The following is a 20,787-nucleotide window of genomic DNA, read 5'->3' as shown; positions in this document are numbered from 1 at the left end:
TAGCATTCAGTAATATTTGCTATTATAATCACTCCTTTATTTCAATTTCACTGAAGACAACACATTTCCCTTCTTAATTTAAATATCTTAGGTAGGTAGTAAACTCAGTGTCTCTTGCTTATTTCATCCCACTTATTTTCAACTAGATTGCAGCATACATTTCTAAAGAGATCTTTCTGGTGTTATATCAGGGTTTTATAAAGAGTGTGAGAGCATTAAAAGACTCTGATGGATTGGCCTTTTTTGGCAGAGTTGAACCCTAGGAAATAACTAATTTACAGACATGACAGTTACCCTAGAGTCCAGGTTCTGTCCAGTGGACAGACAGGTCTGATTCACACCCTGTTTCCAGCAGTGATAATTGAGTGACCCAGAAAAAGGACATGTGACTTTACCTACATTCTTTTTTTTTTTTAAAGGTTTATTTATTTATGCATACAACAGCTGGGATACTGAAGAGAGATGTGGGGGGTGAGAGGATCCACCAGAGACAGAGTGGGGAACAGAACAGGCAGACTGACTGAAACACACTGTTGAGGGGAGCAGAGAGGGCAAGGCAGGAGAGGTCTGCTGCACCATGTGGGTTGCTCCCTGGACAGCCAGGGATTGAACTTGTGCTGCAGAGGTTGCGGATTGCTTCATAGTGCGTTGCTTAAGCCCTTGTGCCACCAGGGAGGCCCCTTTACCTACATTCTTTAAAGGATCTTTAAAATGAAGCTAATACTAATTCACAGAATTACTTGAGCATTAGATAAAACATGGAAAACACATAGCTAGGTTCCTAATTCATAGATGAGAACTCATAGAATGGTACCTCTTGGTATTATCACTACTGCTAATACTGTATTTATTCCTTAGCATAAAATTTATTTGCATATGATAATCAGGATCCTAATGTATAAATCCTTTGTTTCACAAGATACAAATGTGAATGAATACTGAAGATGTAATTTCCTCTTTTTTGTGTTCTGTTATATAAATAGTGCTAATATTGGAGTAGAACAGATTTTGTCTTGCAAAATAATGGAACAGTAAATGGTAGAACAAAGAAAAAGTGCTAAGTATACAGAGAATTCATTTACACATTTCCAGTCAAATATATGTATATTTGATAAAATAGATATAATTATTTAAAACATTGAGTGTTACCTACCGAGAAAGCACATAAAATACAAAATGCAGAAAAAAACTTAAAGCCTTTTTGTGCAAAATTTAAATAAAATATTTACGATATAAATTATCTATCAGGAAATATGGTTCATTGAAGAATAAATTCAGTTACCTGTGTTGGAGGCACTAATTCCAATTCTGAAGCTGACTCAGAGTTGAGGGCGCTTTTCCCACCACTGAGTTCTGGTTGAGATCTGTGCTCTGAAGACCTAGGGGAGATGAATGAAGGAAATTAAAGCACAGTGAAAAGCAAACTCAGCTAGAAACTCAGGCAGGAAACCTACCTGATTTGGAATATTCAGAGTCATTTTAACAGAATTTACATCAGAAATTTGATGACAAAGATAACTTTTATGTATTTTTATTATAATAACCACATTTAGAATTTAAGTAGCTGCAATATGCTAGGTGTTACTGTCTCTGATTGATTTACTATTCAGTTCAATTATGTTCAAAAAGTAAATAAATGCAGTATGCTACAATAAGTTCTGTTTTATTAAAAAGTATGGTTTTTCTTGCAGGCAAACCATAGATCTGAGGCATATAGCAGGAGAGGGGAGGGAGAAGGGCCAATATAGGGGAGGGAAGAGCACAAGGGACTTTGGTGATGGTTCATAGGTGATGTGGTGGGAGAATTATAGGTACTACACTTGAATGGAGAAATCAAATACTAGCCAAAATGAATAGTGATAGTAGAATAGTAGAAAAAAAAAGAGTGGATTTTTGGGGGAAGGGAGTTTCTCACAAAGTGTCTCAGTTTTGATTTGCTCTTTTAAAAAATATTGATATAGAATATGAAATGTCATAACAAATGGAGACATGTGGAAGGTAACAGGGGACTGAAACATATCACCCTGGAGGACACTTTAAAAATATGGGAAAACTGGGGCCTCCCTGGTGATTCAAGGGGTTAAGCATCAGCATTATGAAGCAATCCACAACTACTGCAGCTCCAGTTTGATCCCTGGCCAGGAAGGTGACTCACATGGTGAAGCAGACCTCTCCTGTCTCACCCAAAGCTCCCCTCTACAGTGGGTTTCAGTGGATCTGCTTGTTCTGCTCCTCATTCTGTCTGGTGAATCCTCTCACCCCCTGCACCTCTGGCCTTCACCTCAGTTCTTATATGCATAAACAAATCTTTAAAAAATATGGAAAGGGCCTCCCTGGTGGCGCAGCGGTTGAGCGCTGGGTTGCGAAGCTGCCCGCGGCCTCTGCGGCGCCGGTTCGATCCCCGGCTGCTCCCCGGACCCCGGAGGAGGGTCCCACATGGCGCGCAGACCTCTCCTGCCGCCCGCTGCTCCCCTCAGCAGTGTACTTCGGTCCTTCTGCCTGCTCTGCTCCCTGCTCTGGCTCTGGTGAATTCTCTCACCCTCCCGCGCTTCTGACTGTACCCAGTGCTTGTATAAACAAACAAACAAAACTAACTAACTAAATAAATAAAAAAACATGCCTCTATTAAAAATAAATAAATTAAAAAAATATGGAAAACTGGTTGTGATCAATTAATTGCTAACACCTGAGCACAAGAGACTGGTGACAGTTCATGGGTATCTTGGTGGTGGTAATTCTATGGGGATTACACCTGAGAGGAGAAGTCAAACTTGCACAAAAATGAACAACCATGTAAAAAAAATAAATAAATAAAAGTACAGAAAGACTCAAATGGCCAAATTTTCTTAAGGATTATTCTTAATCAGTGTTTTATCTGACAGTATGAGATTAAGAAGGTCAGAAAAGTATATAACAGAAAAACTTAATTGTAATTTATATAATATATTGAATACACATGTATACATAAAATATATGCATATTATCTATTTTGATTGATCACCTCAGAAAATTACACATTTAGAAAATTATCAACAAATACTGAATTATCAACATGCCAGAATTCTTACTGGCTATTTGGCAGTTTGCTGTGGGGGGGGGGTGTCTTATTGCCTCAGCCAGGTCAGAGACACTGGCAAGCAGCTAAGAAAAGGGCCTCACACCGTGGGGCCAAAGACTTTTTAAAGAGCCTCACACTGTGGAGCTGAAGATTCCTTGTGCCTCATACCTTGGGGCTGAAGATTAAACATCCCTTTGTTTTTTGTTCTTGGTCATAAAAAGAAAAACCTCATGGAATATACATTGGGCAATAAATTATATTTATAAGAATGTTATAAGTACATGGCATGGAAAATTACTTACCTAAAAATTAAACACTGAATAATTTGGCCCACCTGACAATGGGAAATAATTATTGTGCAATGGCATGTCTGATAAGCAACCCAGAGCTGGTCATAATAATCCTTATATGGAAGTTCCGTAAAGAAGCCTTGTAATGAATCAGAAAGTTGATTATGCTAGGAGTTTCTAGGTAGAAAAAAGTTCTAATAATTGATTACCAGAAAGCAACTGGTCTCTAGCTGTAAGCCATATAGATAGAGGAGTCTCCTGATATTGTAGCCTTGGTGACAGGGCGGTACCAAGCCTGTTAGCTGACCTAGGTAGTTGTTTAGGCTGAAATAATGCGTCTAAGTTTTAATTATCTATTAACTTTTAAGGTTGTTTCTTTTCTTAAGAACACGTAGGCGACAAAATGTCTATGGGAAAGGAATTTACTGATTGTTTTATTTTGCTTCTATGCTTATGATGATGTAATCCCATTGCTTGCCTTAAATGTATAAATAAAGACCCGCTGAGACCCTCAGCAGGAGATGCTTGCACCAAAATAAGAGTGTTTTGTGTCTGCCTCACCTCCCCTTCCCTTCAGCCCTTAGGGGAAAGGCGGGACTGGGGTCAAAATAAGGGGGTTGTAATTGTATGGGGAATATAAAAATAAAATTTAAATAAAAAATTAAAAAAATAAAATTAGTTTATGATGAAAAAAAAAAAAAAGACAGTTTCGCCTAGGCCATCTCATCCTTTCAGGGACACCTGACAAGACATTTTGCTGAAAGTTGGTCTCCGGCAGCAGTTCAGAAAAATAATTAATTGTAAATGTCATGATAATTAACATTAATATATAGCAGATTATACACAGCATCAGTGTATGTATTGACTTCTTGGTTATTTCAGTATATGAGAGAAATACCCATACAATGGATATATGTCGGGAGCTTGCTGCTCTAAAGGGAGCTGGAGTTTTTGAGAATTGCTATTTACTCTGCATATGGAGTTTCAGGATGTTAGAAGTTCTGCAAACAGAACTTCTTCCCAGAATTGACTCCTGTTCTCTGAGGATGTGCTGGCTTCTGCGTGTATTTCCCTACTAACCAGGAAAACTTGTTTTCAGCAGTAACTTATTAATCTGTATAAGCAAAAACACAATTGCGTGCTGTTGTATTGTTCCTTTGTTCTTATCTTCAATAAAAGCTTGGGCTGGGAGAGTGAAAGGCAGAGCTGCTCTTGATGGCTCTCCCCAGCCTCCCCGCATTGCAAATTCATTTAGACTCCCAGTCTTCGAGTCAACGGCAGAGAACTTCATCGGCTGTCCTGTTTGCAGAAGATACATAAACGACTATTTTCTGATATTAAAATATCTTACCATAAGAGTTCTTTTGATCCAGTTCTAGATGAGCATGATTTTCTCTCTGCCATTGGATGTCCCTTGCCATTTCGATCTCCATGAAACTTAACATCATCCCATTTTTCCAACTGCGTTTGAATATCTATTAAGGAGAGAGAGAGGAAGGAGTTAGTAAGGGCAACCAGGGAAAAACAAGGTGTAGAGAGAAGAGAGATTGATTAAGATTAAGAAGTCTTATATAAGTGAATGTTACTCAACGGATGTGCTCAAACCCCAAAACCAATTTTTAAGGTCACAAGAAAACGAATTAAAACATGCAGTTAAATAAAACAACATCTGCTAACTCAGATTGCTTTCACAGTTAAACCTCAAGTTGCTTTCTCTGAACTTATTTCAAGAGGTGTAGGCATTTTGCATCCAGTCTATAAGATCCACGGGATCTGGTATAGAATGAGTATATGGACCACCTCAGCCTCCAGCTATGGAGGTGATGTTGAGGCATTTTGGGCATGTTTTTAGAAAGAAATTCTGTTTAGGACATGAGCTTTGCTGTTAAAAAGAGGTGGGGAGAAACTAGATCACTTTTCACAGCTTTTGGTTAGACTAATTTTTTTACCAAAGGAAGAGATTTTGAATAGGGATAATGAGAAAGGAGGTAACAGAGACAGCCAAGAGAACACTAGAACTGTATTCTCCCTGTGACTTCATTCTTAGAGATTAAATAATTGGCTGGGCTTTCTTTCATTAAGTCACTAAAACAAACTTGGGAAGAGTTTTACCATTTAGAAAAAGAGGTTTGGAGTTGATGTTATTCAAAGCTCTCTCAACTAAATATTTTTATGACCACTTCTCAGGACACTTTCTCAAAAGCAGAGACATGAAATGTCCATGTACATGTTTATTGCAAATGTATACTGTAATTTATTTAGTTGTATACCCTTAAACAAATTTATCGTATATGTAATGTATTTAGTGATATAGACTTATACAATTTATAAATGTCATCTATACTTTTGCACAATTGAATAAATCCAAGACATGTTGATGGTGAGGAAATATTGGAGGTAGTTAGAAAGTTTTCCTCCAAAAAGACAGGTCCCAAATAGGGATATGGTAGATAAAGGGAGTCCTGTGTATCAAGTGATTTGAACAATGTGTTGCTTCTCTTCTTTTCTCTACCATGGATTGTGGGGTAATCTCATCTATACCTATGATTGTGATAGCCCCTCATTCTCTCTTTGAAATCTCCACTTTGTACTCAGCTTTCTTTCATGAGTTCTGGAGATTATATCTATATTTATATCTACAGATACATATATATTAAAGTCTATTGGACTTCTCCACAGAGAAGTCTCACAGTTTCTTCAAATATAGCAGGTTGAGAACTGAACTTATTTTTCTCTTTCCCCTCTTCTATCCTCATTACAGTTGGTCCATTCTATTATGTCTTCTTTGCTGGCACATACACATTTATACATTCTCAAGTCCTCTTAATTTTTTTTTGAAAATCTGTATCCCCTCTGCCACTACTTTGGATGTCCAAATTGGCTTCCCTGCCTCTATTGCTTCCTCCACACATTCACCAGAGAAAGATTTTTCTCAACCCATCCCCTCCTGCTCTGAAAGCCACGGACCTACGGTGAGCTTTCAAGGGTTGGTTTTACAGCTTGTTTTTGTCTGATCTCTATATTCCACATATAAGTGACACCATCCAGTATTTATCTTTCTCCTTCTGGTTTATTTCACTTGCATTATCCCTTCCAGCTTCATCCAAGTTACTAAAAATGGCAAGAGTTTATCATTTTTGATCTTCCCCTCCTGCCCTCCTCCCTTCGTCTTGTCCTCCCTCTTCTCCCTAGAGACAGAATGCTCCGAGGGACCAGGATTCATGTCTTATTTTTATTTGAACTACAGTGCTTTGTATGGTGCCTGTCACAAAATAGGAACTAAATATACATGAACTGAATAAATGAATGAATGAATCCATCTCAATTATGCAAAATTGAGCCCCCCAATTGCCATGTAGTCAAAGCTCAAAAGGAATTGTAATGTTGCCCAGTTTCTTACATGGAATCATTCTTTTCTACTCCTTTGCCCATGGCTTAAATGTCATTTATGGAACTTCCTTGTGTCATGCCCAGGTGGAGCAGCAGCAGACACAAGCTACTGCCTTACCTAGATCTAAGGAGGATGTCTCCGGGCCTCGGAGAGGCTGGGCTCTCTGCTCAGCATCTGCACTGATGAGGTCAGATCCATCAGCTTTTTTCTTGAGGGATGAGGTTTTTGATGACGCCTCCAACTTCTTGGCTTTGGTTTGGGTTTGAGAGACGGGTTCACTCAGGTCAAGGAGATCTAAGCCTGTGGTCAATACTATCAGAGATGGAAGAGGTTAACACTAGCCCACTTGCTGTTCTGAAATTATTTTTAAAAAATTGATTTTAGCTGGGTACAGAAGGATTTTGTGTTTGCAGTGTAGAAGCATCAGATTTAGTTAGCTCATAATTGATTCATAAAGACCATTTGTGTTTAGACTGGGAATTTGCTGCATGTTCTCCTTTATTTGGCACAGTACAAATCTGCAAAACAGGACTTAGATCAGCCTCAGTGAGGAAAGTTTGAATGAAATTGAAGTGATAAAACTGAATCCGAGTTCAGGTACTATTTAATTTATAGCTTTGCTTTATTTCTAGGGGTTTGTTTTAGATTGCAGTTTTCCCAAAGAGACAATCTGTCATGTTTAGATATATGCTTGCAAAACTGATGAGGAATACTTGCAGAAGTTTCTAGAAGTTTATGTCTTTTAATTTTAAATTACTAAATTACACTGAATAAAAAAAGAAATACAGTTAATCATCTTTTATTTAATTAAGCAGTTTAATCAGAAAGTGGCTTGCTGCTTGGGCTTACACTAGAGAGGTATTTTATAATCTATAGTTGATGAATAGGTACACATGGCAAAGTCTTTGCTGTTTAATATGCAGATTTAAATTTCAATGTAACAAGCCATAACCCGGTTTTACTTTGACTTCCTAGCAGGTTGATTTATATTGTGCTAAATAATCTAATAAGTCAGGGTCTCCCTGGTGGCATAGGGGTTAAAGACACAGCTCTATCAAGCTATCACCAGCCACTGCAGCAAGAGTTTGATCCCCAACCTGGCCCACCAGGGAGCTACCCACATGATGCAGCAGACCTCTCCTGTCTCGCCTGCTGCTCCCTTCAGCAGTGTATTTCAGTAGATCTGCCTGTTCTGCTCCTCACACTGTCTCTGGTGAATTCTCTCACCTCCCCCTCAACTCTGGCTTACACCCCAGTTCTTGTATGCGCAAATAAATCTTAAAAAAAAAATCTAATAAGGCAGAAGTAATGATTTGTTCACATGCAAACTAGGCAAATGAGAATTACAAAGGTAAGTGTTGTTACTCTTCAATTCTTTTTCTTACAGTGCAAGTAACCCTGTGTTTGAGTAACTCATTTGTGAGCGATGGAAAATTCAAATTAGAGATAGTACCTTGAACTCTGCCTTCCACCAGGCCTGGTGCCTGAGAGGCTGGGTCCTGAACTGGCTTGGTGGCCAGGGCCCAAATAGCAAAGCAAAAACACCTACGTGACAGAGAAACTCTGAGTTTGAAACCTCTCTGGCACCACGTCCAACAATGCCATCTCCCAGCTTTCCTCTCAGTAGGGAATGGATTTTTGTTGATGTCCAGCCTTCTTCCATTTGCTTCCTCCATTCACTCAGCGTGGGGACAGGGTTTCTTTAGTATTGCGTGTATCATCTTCATGAAGTGGCCTCCATGTGCCACCCTCAGGACAGGGTGACAAGTTTTACTCTCGATAATCTTGTTTCCTGATTACAATTAAAACCACAGTGACTGGCTGTTGATGGTGAAGTGCATAGACCAGACTCTCCCACTGCTTAACTGTGTGACTCAGGATAAGTCTCTTGACCTCTCTGAGTTTGTTTTCGCTCATGAAAAATGAGAAATGAATAGTTGGTCTTTTAGGTATAAGGAAAAGATTAACTTGTGAATTAAATATATGCTCTGCCAGGTATATCACGGGCACTCAGTAAGTGTTTATTTCTATTCTTTGGTGGTCCATTTGTGAAGCTTTTCTTTTCTTTTTTGTTGTTCTCTTCCTATTTTCCTTGCTTCCCTGTCTATTTCAGGCAAGAATCAGATCCATACACTGACAGGAAGAAGAAACACCATCGGGAATAAAATGGAGGATGAGACAAATATATTGGCCCTACAGAGGATGCTATGAAGTAAATTTATAATAAAAGACCTGAAAGTGTCAGCTTATCTTATCTGAGCCTTTTGAGGAGATGGGAGCTGCTTTCCGATGCCAAGATGCTCTGAGATATGCAGTGTTTTGTGGCTTGCAAGTACTTGACTGTGGGGGAAAGAAGTGGCTTTCAGAGCTGAGCTGCCTGACTTGATATCTAAAACTGAAGCATGGCACACAGCCAAAATAGGCTAGGAGGGCACACACTTCATATCCTTTGAATGTTTAAACAGAACTTTCCAGGCCACTATTACATTGGCAAGAATTCTAGGCCCAATGTAATTTCCTTATAATAGAAGGAAGGAAGTGGATAACAGTTTCTGGAATGCTATGTATGTCTTTTTACTAATTGTAAAAACAATTAAGAATTAGTCACTTGCTCCTAGACTTCTTTTAGAAGCAAATTATATAGGAATCAGCTACTTGTATATAGGAAGTACATTTGTTACAGAATAATAACTGGTGAGTATTAATTTAATTCTATATCTGCTTCTCACCATTCAGAATAAATGAATTACTAAAAGAGTGAATCGCAAATTGAAACTTCACTCAATAATGTTTCCTCCCCCCTCCAAAACTGTCCTCAGCACTTCCTGTGTTTGTTCTGAGCTTTCTGTTCCTTTGTTCTTTTCCTAGCAAATGTGAAACAAATGCTTGGCACACACAAAAGGGCCTGTTTGTTACCCAGTGAATGAAAGGGGTGATTGGAGGTTGAATGGTAAGCTTTGAAGCTGAGACAGTCTTGGACACCAAATTTCAGAAGCATAAGAAGGATGATGCGGCCTTTCACTTTCTTGAGGAAGATAAAATGCTTTCAGTTGCTCACGTGTGCACAAGCCTGTGTGTATATGCGTGAACATGCATGTGTATGAGCATACGTATGTGTGCTTTTAAAAATAAAGGGTCAGGCTACTATACAGAGGATTCAAAGATAGCATGAATGGGTGTCTGCTCTAGGTTTATGGGCTGTCGAGTTCTGTGATTCAAACAAGTCATTTTCTTTATTTCCATCTGCACCAACAAGTGATTCTCAGCTTAGTGGCTTCTGAACAGGTCTCTGCTTCCTCGGCCCTCAAATATTTTGTGCTGCTTCTTCACTGTAGTTCAGCTAACCCACTTTGGGATCTAGCCACTGTGCAAAAAATAAGGTGCACAGGACAGTGGGTTAGATTTTCTGGATTCAAATCCTCACCCTGTCATGTACTAGCTGTGTGACTTTGGGCAGATTTAGTCTCTCTAAGCCTTTGTTTGTGGCTCAGAAACTAAAACAAGGATAAAATTCTACTTCATAGGTAATGTTTAAATGAAGTGCTTTGTCTAAAGCCTGCAGAATAGTGCTAGAAACACAGTTATAATTCAAATTCATATTTCCCACTACAAAAGACTCTACTAACAACACTCCTCTTTAAAGCAGAATCTAAACATAGAAACAAATTGTCCTCTACAGATTCCAGAAGAAATACAGCCTTGCCAACACCTGGATTTAAGGACTGCTGACTTGCATGAAAAATACATTTGTGTTGTTTTAAGGTACTAAATTTGCACTAATTTGTTAGCACAACAAAAGGAAACTAGTATAGCTGGTAGGTCATGTCCATACCAGGATTCAGACACAGGAGAGTCAGGGGTGAGTCTGTGCTCTTCACCACCCTTTTCCAGACTTTTCTGAACCCGGAGGCACCGATTTTATTGCTATAATGCTGGTGATTTTTTGTTTAGTTCCCAATATTTAGCAGTTTGGGTAGTCTGAGACATAACTTAAATAGTTGGTAATCCCAGAAACTCCTTTCCTTTTGGATACACTAATGCCATTTGCTGCAGTTTCCTGAAGGTGGAAGATGTATTATGCTACCTAAGTATCACTTTCCATCTGTCTCAAGGAAACACAACCTATTGACTGGGAGGCCCCCTCAGAGCACTGATGTTTATGAATATTAGATTCCTTGGGCCCTGAGAGGTGAGGATGCTTGAAGAGCTAGAGTAACACCTATTGTCTTATGAAGCCCCAACTTGATACTTTGATGGTAAGCACAATGCTATGAATGCCACTATAGTATAATAAACTTCAGATTTGTAGTGGATTTCTCGAAAGGAAAACTTCACTTGGACAGGCCAGAGAAGACAGTCAGGGATAACCCTGACTGGTGCAGCCTAAAAATGCGCCACAGGTTGCTGCTGGGTTCTCTGCTCTATTTTGTAAGCTATCCTGGTGTATTTTTTTCTTATAGTGGCTACAGAGCAAAGTCTTTTAGGAAGGATTTTGACAGTCATATCAAACAGATACATTGAACTTATATAATTCTACCAACTTTTGTCTTTTTTGGAATGTGTAATAATTAAAGCTACTTCTCAAATTTATAAGTGCTCTCAAAAGAGATGCCATTGGGTTCATGATATAAAAATGTATTTTGCAAAAATCACAAGAATTTTGCAGTTAAGATATTTAATTAAGTGGCTGTGATAGATTGAGAACTTTGTTAAGTATAACTCTTTCCTTATATGCAGGGGTCTGATAAATAGATATACAGGTCCCATAGCAGAGAGTGAGATTAATGTTTTTTAAACCATGAAAAAATGTTTCTTTCATAATAACTGCCTACTTAATATGTTAGATTATGTAGACTGATAAAAGCAAATCAAGGAAACTCCATTTTCTTTTCTGTTAACACACAAATCTAGGTATACAGTTTGAGAGTTAAGGGTTAAGGTGTCTAGTTAGACTGCAGATGAATTAAAGATAACTTAGGATGTTAGTGGCAAAAAATGGAAAATAAATTTATTTGATCAGCTTGAAATTATCATCACCAGATGACAAAAAGCTAATGTAAAAATAGCAGAAAGTAAAAAAAAATCATTGAAATAGTTAAGAAATTATAATTTAAAACATATGAAATGGAAGACTGATAAATTCTTTTAGGGCTGGTAAAGAACCCATTATTTCACCTTTGGAAGAGATAAATATTTTCTGTATTGTTTACTTTGTGTTAATTTAGATAGAAACTATATTGCTTAGGAATTAAGAAAACATTACATTTCTGCCTTGAGATATAAGATTAATAAACATGCATCAAACAAAGGCCTCCCACTGGGATAAAATCTATGTGGCTTAGGGGCACTGAATGCTGAGTATGAGATGTAAAAAGCCCACATAATCTCAGAATGACATTTTTCTCAATCACACTACTTTGGTGGTTGTTAGAGTCGGAATTTTGTCCCCCCAAAACTCATATGTTTAGGTCCCAATACTGAGTATCATGAAATGTGATTTTATTTGGAAATTGGATTTTGTTGATGAAATTAGTTGAGTTATAGTGGAGCAGGTGGGCCTGTCCACCAATATGACTGGTGTCTTTATAGGGTGGGGACGTTTGAATACAGAGAGAGACACGCACAGGGAGACATGCATGCAGAGAGAATGTCATGCAGAGACTGGAGCTAGGATGCCACAAGCCAAGGAGCTACTAGAAACTAGGCGAGAGGCCCGGAACAGGGAGGACTGCCTGCTGACACCTTGATTTCAGGCTTCTGACTTCCAGAATTAGGAGACAATACACTTCTATTGCTGAATCCTTTGTGTGTGGTATTTTGACAGGCAGCCCTAGGAAATTAGTATAGAAGGCAATACCATAGGTGTTAGGATTTCAAGTAAATACACATTTTAAAAAATTTTTTCCTCCAATATTTCACAGATTTTTCTTTTATGTGCTTGACAAAAATCAAGGTGAAAAGTAGCTTTTGAATTAAATCTTATGATGCTCTATCAGGGTGGCCTCTTCCTAAGTGACTTAGTTTTAGCATCAATGAGAACTGGAGAGTATAGAAGTATTGTGATCAAGATCTGAGAATTCTGTCTGCTTTGTAGTTTTTTCCTAGAACATCAGAATTTCTCAGTGCCTCCTATTCTTGTGAATTTTCCTGTAATTAGATACACAAGATTCCTCTGCTTTTCTAGGGATAGCTCTCCAGTTTTGGGGGGATGAGGATAGTGTCACAGATATGGAGGCTGAATGTGATAGTATCTGAGCTCATTTAACTTCCTGTCTAAAGTGCATCAAATACTTTTTCTTTTGCTTGACACCCAAAGTGATAGTTGAATCTAGAAGATGATTGCTGTGGTGTGATATAAAGAAATTTCATGCATTTGGAAAAGGAAATGATAGGGATAACTGTTGTTCACTTATTGGTAATCTAACAATAATGGTAATACCAGTTAGAATATACATGGGGTTAGGGGCCTCCCTAGTGGCGCAAGGGGTTAAGCAACCCACTATGAAGCAATCCGCAGCCTCTGCAGAACAAGTTCGATCCCTGGCTGGCCAGTGAGCAACCCACATGGCACAGCAGACCTCTCCTATCTCTCCTCTCCTATCTCTCCCGCCCACTGCTCCCCTCAGCAGTGTGTTTCAGTCACTCTGCCCGTTCTGCTCCCCACTCTGTCTCTGGTGAATCCTCTCACCCTCCTCCCCTGCATCCCTGGCCTGTACCCCGGCTCTATTATGCATAAATAAATAAATTTTTTAGAAGACATACATGGGTTTAAATTAAGCACTTACACAGATTATTTCATTAAATATTTTCCAGTAATTTATGTGATGCACATCTTATTATTAGATAGAAGAGGAAACACTCTTAGTTCAGCAACTTGCCCAAGAGACAGAACTGCTATGTGGCAGAGCTGGAGTTTGAATTCATGAAGTTTAAACCCAGAGACTGTAGTTTAGACTCCCACAAAAAGAATGTCTACCTTGTGTTAGTTGTTCTGGTTATTATAATATTTAACATTAAATTACCCCACAATTTCCTGCACTTAGTTAAAAGTATAATGAAAATACACAAAGCAACAGCAAAGTGAGGCCATGTCAGGGAAATGGAATACATTCAAAAAGACTACGTGATTATCTTCTTCTTTACCTCTTAAACTCTCTCTGCACAACCAACATAACCTTTGCTCATTGATTCCAAATAAGAATTCATTCTGATTCATTCTTATTTGAACACCTTCAAGTGCGAATGTTGACTGAATGAAATCAATGCAGAAAGGCTGCCTGTGGTCCAGGAGGTGAAAAGTAGCTTTTGAATCAAATTTTATGTTGCATCCTGAGGTGGGCCCTTCCTCAGTTACTTAATTTTGACATCAATGAGAATTGGAAAGTGCAGAGGGCATCAGAGAAGGTAGGGTTCACAGTAGTGGCAGCCTACACTCACTCTTTGGAGGAATACTTATTAGTACACCGCTATCTATAAAGCGTCTTGTTTGCTGTTCTGGTAGGTTTAATTCCAGAATGCTCAAATAAATCATTGCAAGAGGGAGGAAGTTACACATTTATAGGACAGAAAAAATGAAATTGACTCTGATATCTCGGCCTCTAAGGCATTTCAATTGCCATTTGAATCTGCTTGCAGGGGCTGCCTACTTTTTTTTATTTTACTGGACTTTTGCCATACAAAATATTTCCAGCTAGAATTTGGAAAACCTTATTCTGAAATAGATGCTTTTGGGTTTGAAAGATTTCCTAATGTGATGTGACTTGAAATGTAACGACATAAATGTGAAAATATGCAGAGAAAAATGGTTGTTAACAGCTCTACACTAATCTACAGCAAAATTGTTTGGATAACATATATTGCAGTTTCTTATGTAATGAACAGTGATTTATTGATTTAACTTGAATGGTATATGTTTTAAAATTTCATTTGATCACGAACATTATTCTCCATTTAAAATGCATTGTAAAAGAAAACCTGGGTTTTACTATATTGGAAATTAGCACTGCTTGCGGTTCAGTTAAAAGTGAAAGAATTACCGGCTGTGTTGGACGTTACTGGCCTTGCTATTGCCTCCGATTTGGTTTCACAGAGAAAGTCATCGATGGAGGGGCTCAGGAGGGGTCTGCTTTCTTGCTGCTCATTCACCAGCTGAGAACAAATGAATACAGGTGTCAAAAGGCTTTGTTAAACTGCACAGTCAGATGAGTTCAAATGCAGCCTTGCAACAAAATGAGAATAGCAAGCCTACCAAAAAGTAAATAAATCAATAAATAAAGGGGTAGGGGCAAGAAAGAAAAAAAAAAAAAAACCAACGGTGGGGAATGAGCCTTTTAGCACTGTCAACAGATCTGTGATGCAGCCAACTTCAATTTGTAAAGCTTAAGCTTTTTCCCTCCTCCTAGAACAGTTGCAGAATTAGTCTCTAATTTCAATACATTGAAAATGACAACTATTGAATGATAGTTTCTAAGGACCAATCCCATCTTCACTTGGACAAAAAGCTCCTACTGTGACTTGGAGCAGTGGTTTCAGACTCTGAGGTGACACCACGGTCTGGGTCTGCTTCAGCCTGGCCAGTGTAATAAGGTAACTATACACATTCTGATCGGTGTGTGTGGATAAGCCCTTCCCTTTTCTCCCTGTTCTAAAAGGCTCATGTCATCTACAGACACACTCCTTTTCTTACATTTCTTTGGAATGCTTTTGTAATGCATAATGAACATTATTTTGTTCATTAAAAAAAAAAAAACTAGATAGCAACTATATAGGCATAGAGTAGAGGTACCTGTTAAAATATATGTGTAAAATAGATTTCTATAAATTCAATTATTTTTTCCCCATTGGTTCTATCGCTAACTTCAGAAATCTTTCAGTGTTATTTTTAGTAAGTAACTAATTAACAGTGGTGGTCAACTATTTGCTTTCAGTTATTCTGTGCCTCTTTGAATCCAGATTTCCTCCAGTTCTATTTCTATGGTTAAGGAAAAAATATACTTATGATACAAAGGTGGTCAACGCCTAAATTAACAATCCTAGTTTTTTAGGAGTTTTTAAACTGATCTTTTATAAAATGGACATAGTTATCTGTTTTTCTACTTGTTAAAAGAAAATGATGTGCCTAAAAATCTCTAGATTTTTAAATAAATATTTTTAGATAGATTTTTGCAAAGCTGTATTTTAAGAGACATATATACTAATAAATGAAGTGCTTTAGAGTATTACCAAATCAAATTATTTTATATAACTCTGCTCACTTTCAAGTCTTTGTTTCCTGGGCACAGTGCCAGTGGCGTTATATCAATAGTTTAGTTTATGGAACATGGCAAGAGACCTACTACATGATGGCAAATATGGAAAGACAAATGAAATTCCATTATTACCGAAGGAGAAATATGGAACATTTAGTGATCATTTAGGGACTAAAAACCAAGAGGTACATTTGGTACTTTTACATATTCATGCTATTATCTAAACATGGATAAATCGCAGCTGTTCACTAGAATTGAAGATTTTGACATGGAGTTGGTAATTTGATTTTCATGTGTATGAATTTGTGGGCATTATTACAGATAAGCATTGAGAATGCTTGTTTTCTTTTAGTGTTTAAGTTACAGTGATAGAAACGTCTTTAGTTATTATTTTTACTGTCATGTATAAAGACTCACAGGTTTTTCTAGGAATCAAATTATCCAAGTCTATTTTGGTCTTAACCTTTTCAAAGGATGCTCCTTTAACCAATGAGAGAAACTTACTGTTTTTGAATCTGAACATTCAGATTATTTACATTGAAATAATTTTTGAATGTTGAAGGACTATGAGCTTTCCATGTTTCTGGGATAAAATATATTTGAATTTTTTTCTTTTACATTTTAAAAGGATGGGTTTATTAGGAAAAGGAGAAAGAAAAAGAGGCACCTTGCATAGTCACAGGCAGGCAGGAGAACTGCCACTTAAAATTTTTCATACATGCCATGGCCTATTTGATTTTAGGAGTGATTTATACTATTTTCTGGTATAAAAGTCGATTTTATTAACTGGAAATGTTGTTGAGAGCACTGGTATAGAATGTAATATACTAGAAAATGAAGACATGGCTAACCATCAGTGATTTTGTGAGTTCTTCTGAAAATGTTATTTTTCCAGGATCTGTATTTCATTTTATATTGCAATAGTGAGCTCATATAAAAACTATAAATGCAATAGTTACCCAAGAATCCACACATTAATGTGTATTTCTTGAAAGAATTTTCTCTTTCATTATATGTGCTTAACATAATGAACATATCTGGTCCTGACTTAACAACAATGCCACCTCCAGGCAGTGGCATTCTCCTGGCTGTTAAATGATATCTGAATTCTGTGCTATAAACATTTATGGACAATGAAGGTCACTATCAAATATAGCCCCACACTATACTCATAAAATTCTTGTAATAGGCTTGCACTTAATAAGCATGCATTCTGATGACTAGGTCTCTGGTTCTAGGTTTTACTGAGCTATTGGCTAAAATGTGTAAAGAACAAAGACAAAACACAATCAATAAAAATCACAACTTTAAAAGTATAAATATGTCTCTAGATGTGTGGAATAGGCCTAAATTACCTATAGTTTTGAAGACCAGGGTATTATATTTCTGTAGATACTTTTAGATGTAAATACTGAGCAACTATAGTCTCAATTTGGTAACAGAATTCTAGAAAGTAAGATCTTTGTCCACATAAATATCTAATGGAAAAGCAAAGAAAAAGTTACAATTAACTGAGAGATTTGTCCTCTTAGGTAAGTTGCTTAATCAAAGATAATAGGTTTTATGTTTTTTTATTTTCTTATAGTTTCCTCATTCAAATCTCCTACTTATTTCCTGGAGAAAGCATCTCATCTCAGCATTCTTAGATTTTTCTCAGCGTAGGAAGAAAGGCACACCAAAGAGGAATTTGTTGAGAGAGGCCCTAGGAAACCCAGGATTAAGGCGTGGCCTCTTCAGTCTTCTCCTGACACCCTACTTCATAAGGTCTGTGTGTCTCCCCCACTTCTGTCTCCTTTCTGACCTCATTCTGAAGGGACTGAGGGACTTCTTGATCGCCCAACTTCCATACCTGAGCTGGGCCTGTGGCATTCTTCCTTAGGCACAAATCAAAGAAGAAATAGCAAATTTTGTTCTCAGTCAGAGATTTTCAAGCGGGAGAACAATTTAGTTGTGGGATTTGGGGTGGGGGTGAGTGGCAGGGCTCAAGGGTGAAGCAGATGAAGGCCAGATTTCAGAGAGCATGGAAAGGTAATTTAGTACCTGAAAAATTTTTGATTTTGATTGAGCTATGGAAGATGAAACAGGAGATATCATGAAGAAATCCTATAAGCTCTGAGGTCAGAGGCTATGTCTTACTCATATTTATATCCTTCACAACCTCATATAAGAGAGGCTCAGTAAATGGCAACCATGTAGGATAGTAACTTTGCAGAAACTGAAAGATATAAAAATATCTATCTCAAACAGTCCAATTTTGAACTGTGTCTGTAGTTGAATGCATTTAGAAATCATTATTTTAGCCATACTAAGTCCCACTTTATTTTTATTGGTAGAGATAAGAATAGCTTTTCCCATAACCTCCTCTTCATTTTCAAACAAGTTTATGGTTTTTCTATGGTGACTTGAGAATAAATAAATATTTTAGTTCATAAAAGAAAATTGCAAGCTGAAATGATTCCCTTAAACAGTTCCCCTAAACTTCACTTACATATCAAAATGCCATTTATTCTATTCCTTATTCACTGATAGGATATGGTGCCTTGGCTTTCTCTTAGAATTACTTTCTTCAGTTTGAAAATACTTTGTGAACCTACCTTATCTTTAATTACAGAGTGCATTGATGTTACAAAAATAATAAAAGGTGAATCAAAAGGTTTTCTTTATGAAAAAAACTTAACTGAATTGGATTGATTGCATTTTGGTCCAATCAAATCATCTTAACTGACCTAAAATAGCTCACTTCATTAGTTGCTAAGACTTTGTCTCACTTTGTTAACATTTAACATCTGTTCTGTTCTCCAAGGCCTTTTTAAGGGGGACAGAGACTCATCTTTTTCAGGATCCCAGTCTACTGACACACTGTGGGGACCATCTTCAGCACCAGGCAGCAGTGCCTTTTCTCAACACCTCCTCAGCCCCAGGCTTTCCCAGGATTATAACGTTAGTTGTATTTGCTTTCCTCCCCACTAGATTGTGATGTCCTTGGGAGCAAAGACCTCAATCCAATAAATTTTTGTATTCCCTGTAGCAGTTTAATAAATGTTGACTGATGTCATGCAACCTAACTGAATGGAGAATTGCACAAAAGAATGATTGCATGGCTACCCTCTTTCACAGTTTGAGCAATTCACAGAGACCAGAGGTCCTCTCAAATGTTTAGCTATTTCCTGGCAGATTGCTGTTTCAAACTACAAATCTAAGTCCATCTCCCCATACTGTCACATCCTTTAAATGTTTGAAATCTAGTGGTACCTAAAGGTAGGTTTCTACTAAGAAGTCAAGAATGCAAAGAATGAATACCCAATGGATGCTGGAAAAAGGGCCTAGAGATTCCCTTGCCATCCGTCACTTGGAACAAAGATGTGGGCCAATGCACACGGGAGGCCAGTGACACGTCAAGAACTAATGCTACTCTCTCACACAGTGATTTTAATTACAGCTTCTAATGCATAGGTTTTAAGAGAAAAACTTACATGGGTAATGGACATGGAAACAAAAGGAAACAGCAGAAATACAAAGACAGGTGCAAACTTGAATGTAGGAGATTCTTGTCCATCAGAATTGAATATACATTAACTTCTACACCTTTCTTGTAGTTATAGATTGTGAATGAAATTGCCAATCAAATGCCTTCCATATACTTATGTCTTAGACTGGTCAGTTGATATGGTTAATATTTTTGCCAACAAAAGGCCAAACTGGTTCATTTTTTATACCAATGCTGTGTTTTATGTTGAATAAATGCAGATGCTGCCATCCAGCTCTAGTGAATGATTGTCTTCCTAACACTTTGTTTAAAAATAAATCTGCCTTAATTCAACTTGAAGTTCGCTAATTTCAATATTAAAAAATTAAATTATTATGTGATGTAAGCTCAGGGGAATGTTTATCCAAGATGAAAGGAGAATATTTTGCTTTTAAATACAGACTATTTCTTAAGCTCCAGTGCATGTTTATATAGCTTGCTTTTGTATTAAGTCTATTTATCTTTGAACAAAACATTGCTTACATGTGTCATTAAAAATAAAGAAGTAAAGGCTTATGATAACATATGCCTAAGATTTAACTTTAAATCAAGATTCTTTTTTTTTTATAGAGGCATGTTATTTATTTACTTATTTATTTGTTTGTTTGTTTGTTTTATACATGCACTGGGTACAGTCAGAAGTGCGGGAGGGTGAGAGAATTCACCAGAGCCAGAGCGGGGAGCAGAGCAGGCAGAAGGACCGAAGTACACTGCTGAGGGGAGCAGCGGGCGGCAGGAGAGGTCTGCGCACCATGTGGGACCCTCCTCCAGTGGCCGGGGAGCAGCCGGGGATCGAACCGGCGCCGCAGAGGCCGCGGGCAGCTTCGCAACCCAGCGCTCAACCACTGCGCCACCGGGGAGGCCCTCAAGATTCATTTTGGATCATAAAACAAGGTCTGTAAAGAATAATAACAAATTATTTCATAATTTTATAATTTAGATTGTTGATCTCAAACTGTTGATTTAGCTTAAACTAAAGTTTTTAAGCACTTTAGTACTTAAAGAAAGAATAATTGTAAAAGTTAAAACATTGAAGCTAAAAAGCTAAACATTTAATATATCAAATTTATAAAACTGATTAAAAATTTATAATAACCAACCATATCTTTTTGCATCCCTTAAAATTTGGAAAAAATTAAGGTTGTCTTGTATCTATATAAATAATGTAAACATGATTTTAGTAGATAAATCTTTGCATTTTAAAAATTATTATTTGTGACACTATTGATTGAAAGTATGTGTCATTTGTGAAGTCAGTTTTTGTTCATAATTTT

The 20,787-nt window shown here is 37.5% G+C and overlaps 1 protein-coding gene across 7 annotated transcripts in view; it reads right to left on the bottom strand.

The window, feature by feature from the left end:
• PEX5L (peroxisomal biogenesis factor 5 like) overlaps positions 1–20,787 on the bottom strand; it is a gene marked incomplete at both ends in the record, with an annotated part of 165,398 nt that overhangs the window by 67,242 nt on the left and 77,369 nt on the right. For 3 of the 7 annotated variants that reach the window (XM_084231500.1, XM_084231501.1, XM_084231502.1), the window contains 4 exons: positions 1,283–1,379; positions 4,700–4,823; positions 6,857–7,051; positions 14,776–14,887. In XM_084231500.1, coding sequence (XP_084087626.1) covers positions 1,283–1,379; positions 4,700–4,823; positions 6,857–7,051; positions 14,776–14,887 — 528 coding nt within the window. Of the gene's footprint in view, positions 1–1,282; positions 1,380–4,699; positions 4,824–6,841; positions 7,052–14,775; positions 14,888–20,787 lie in introns of all 7 variants that reach the window. The other 4 variants (XM_084231503.1, XM_084231499.1, XM_084231504.1 and 1 more) reach the window with 2 other exon arrangements.

This window comes from Talpa europaea (genome assembly GCF_964194135.1).
Source record: "Talpa europaea genome assembly, chromosome: 4".
NCBI classification, from domain to species: Eukaryota; Metazoa; Chordata; class Mammalia; order Eulipotyphla; family Talpidae; genus Talpa; species Talpa europaea.
Note: the sequence above shows the minus strand (reverse complement) of the source record. Positions and strands in the feature narration are given on the sequence as shown.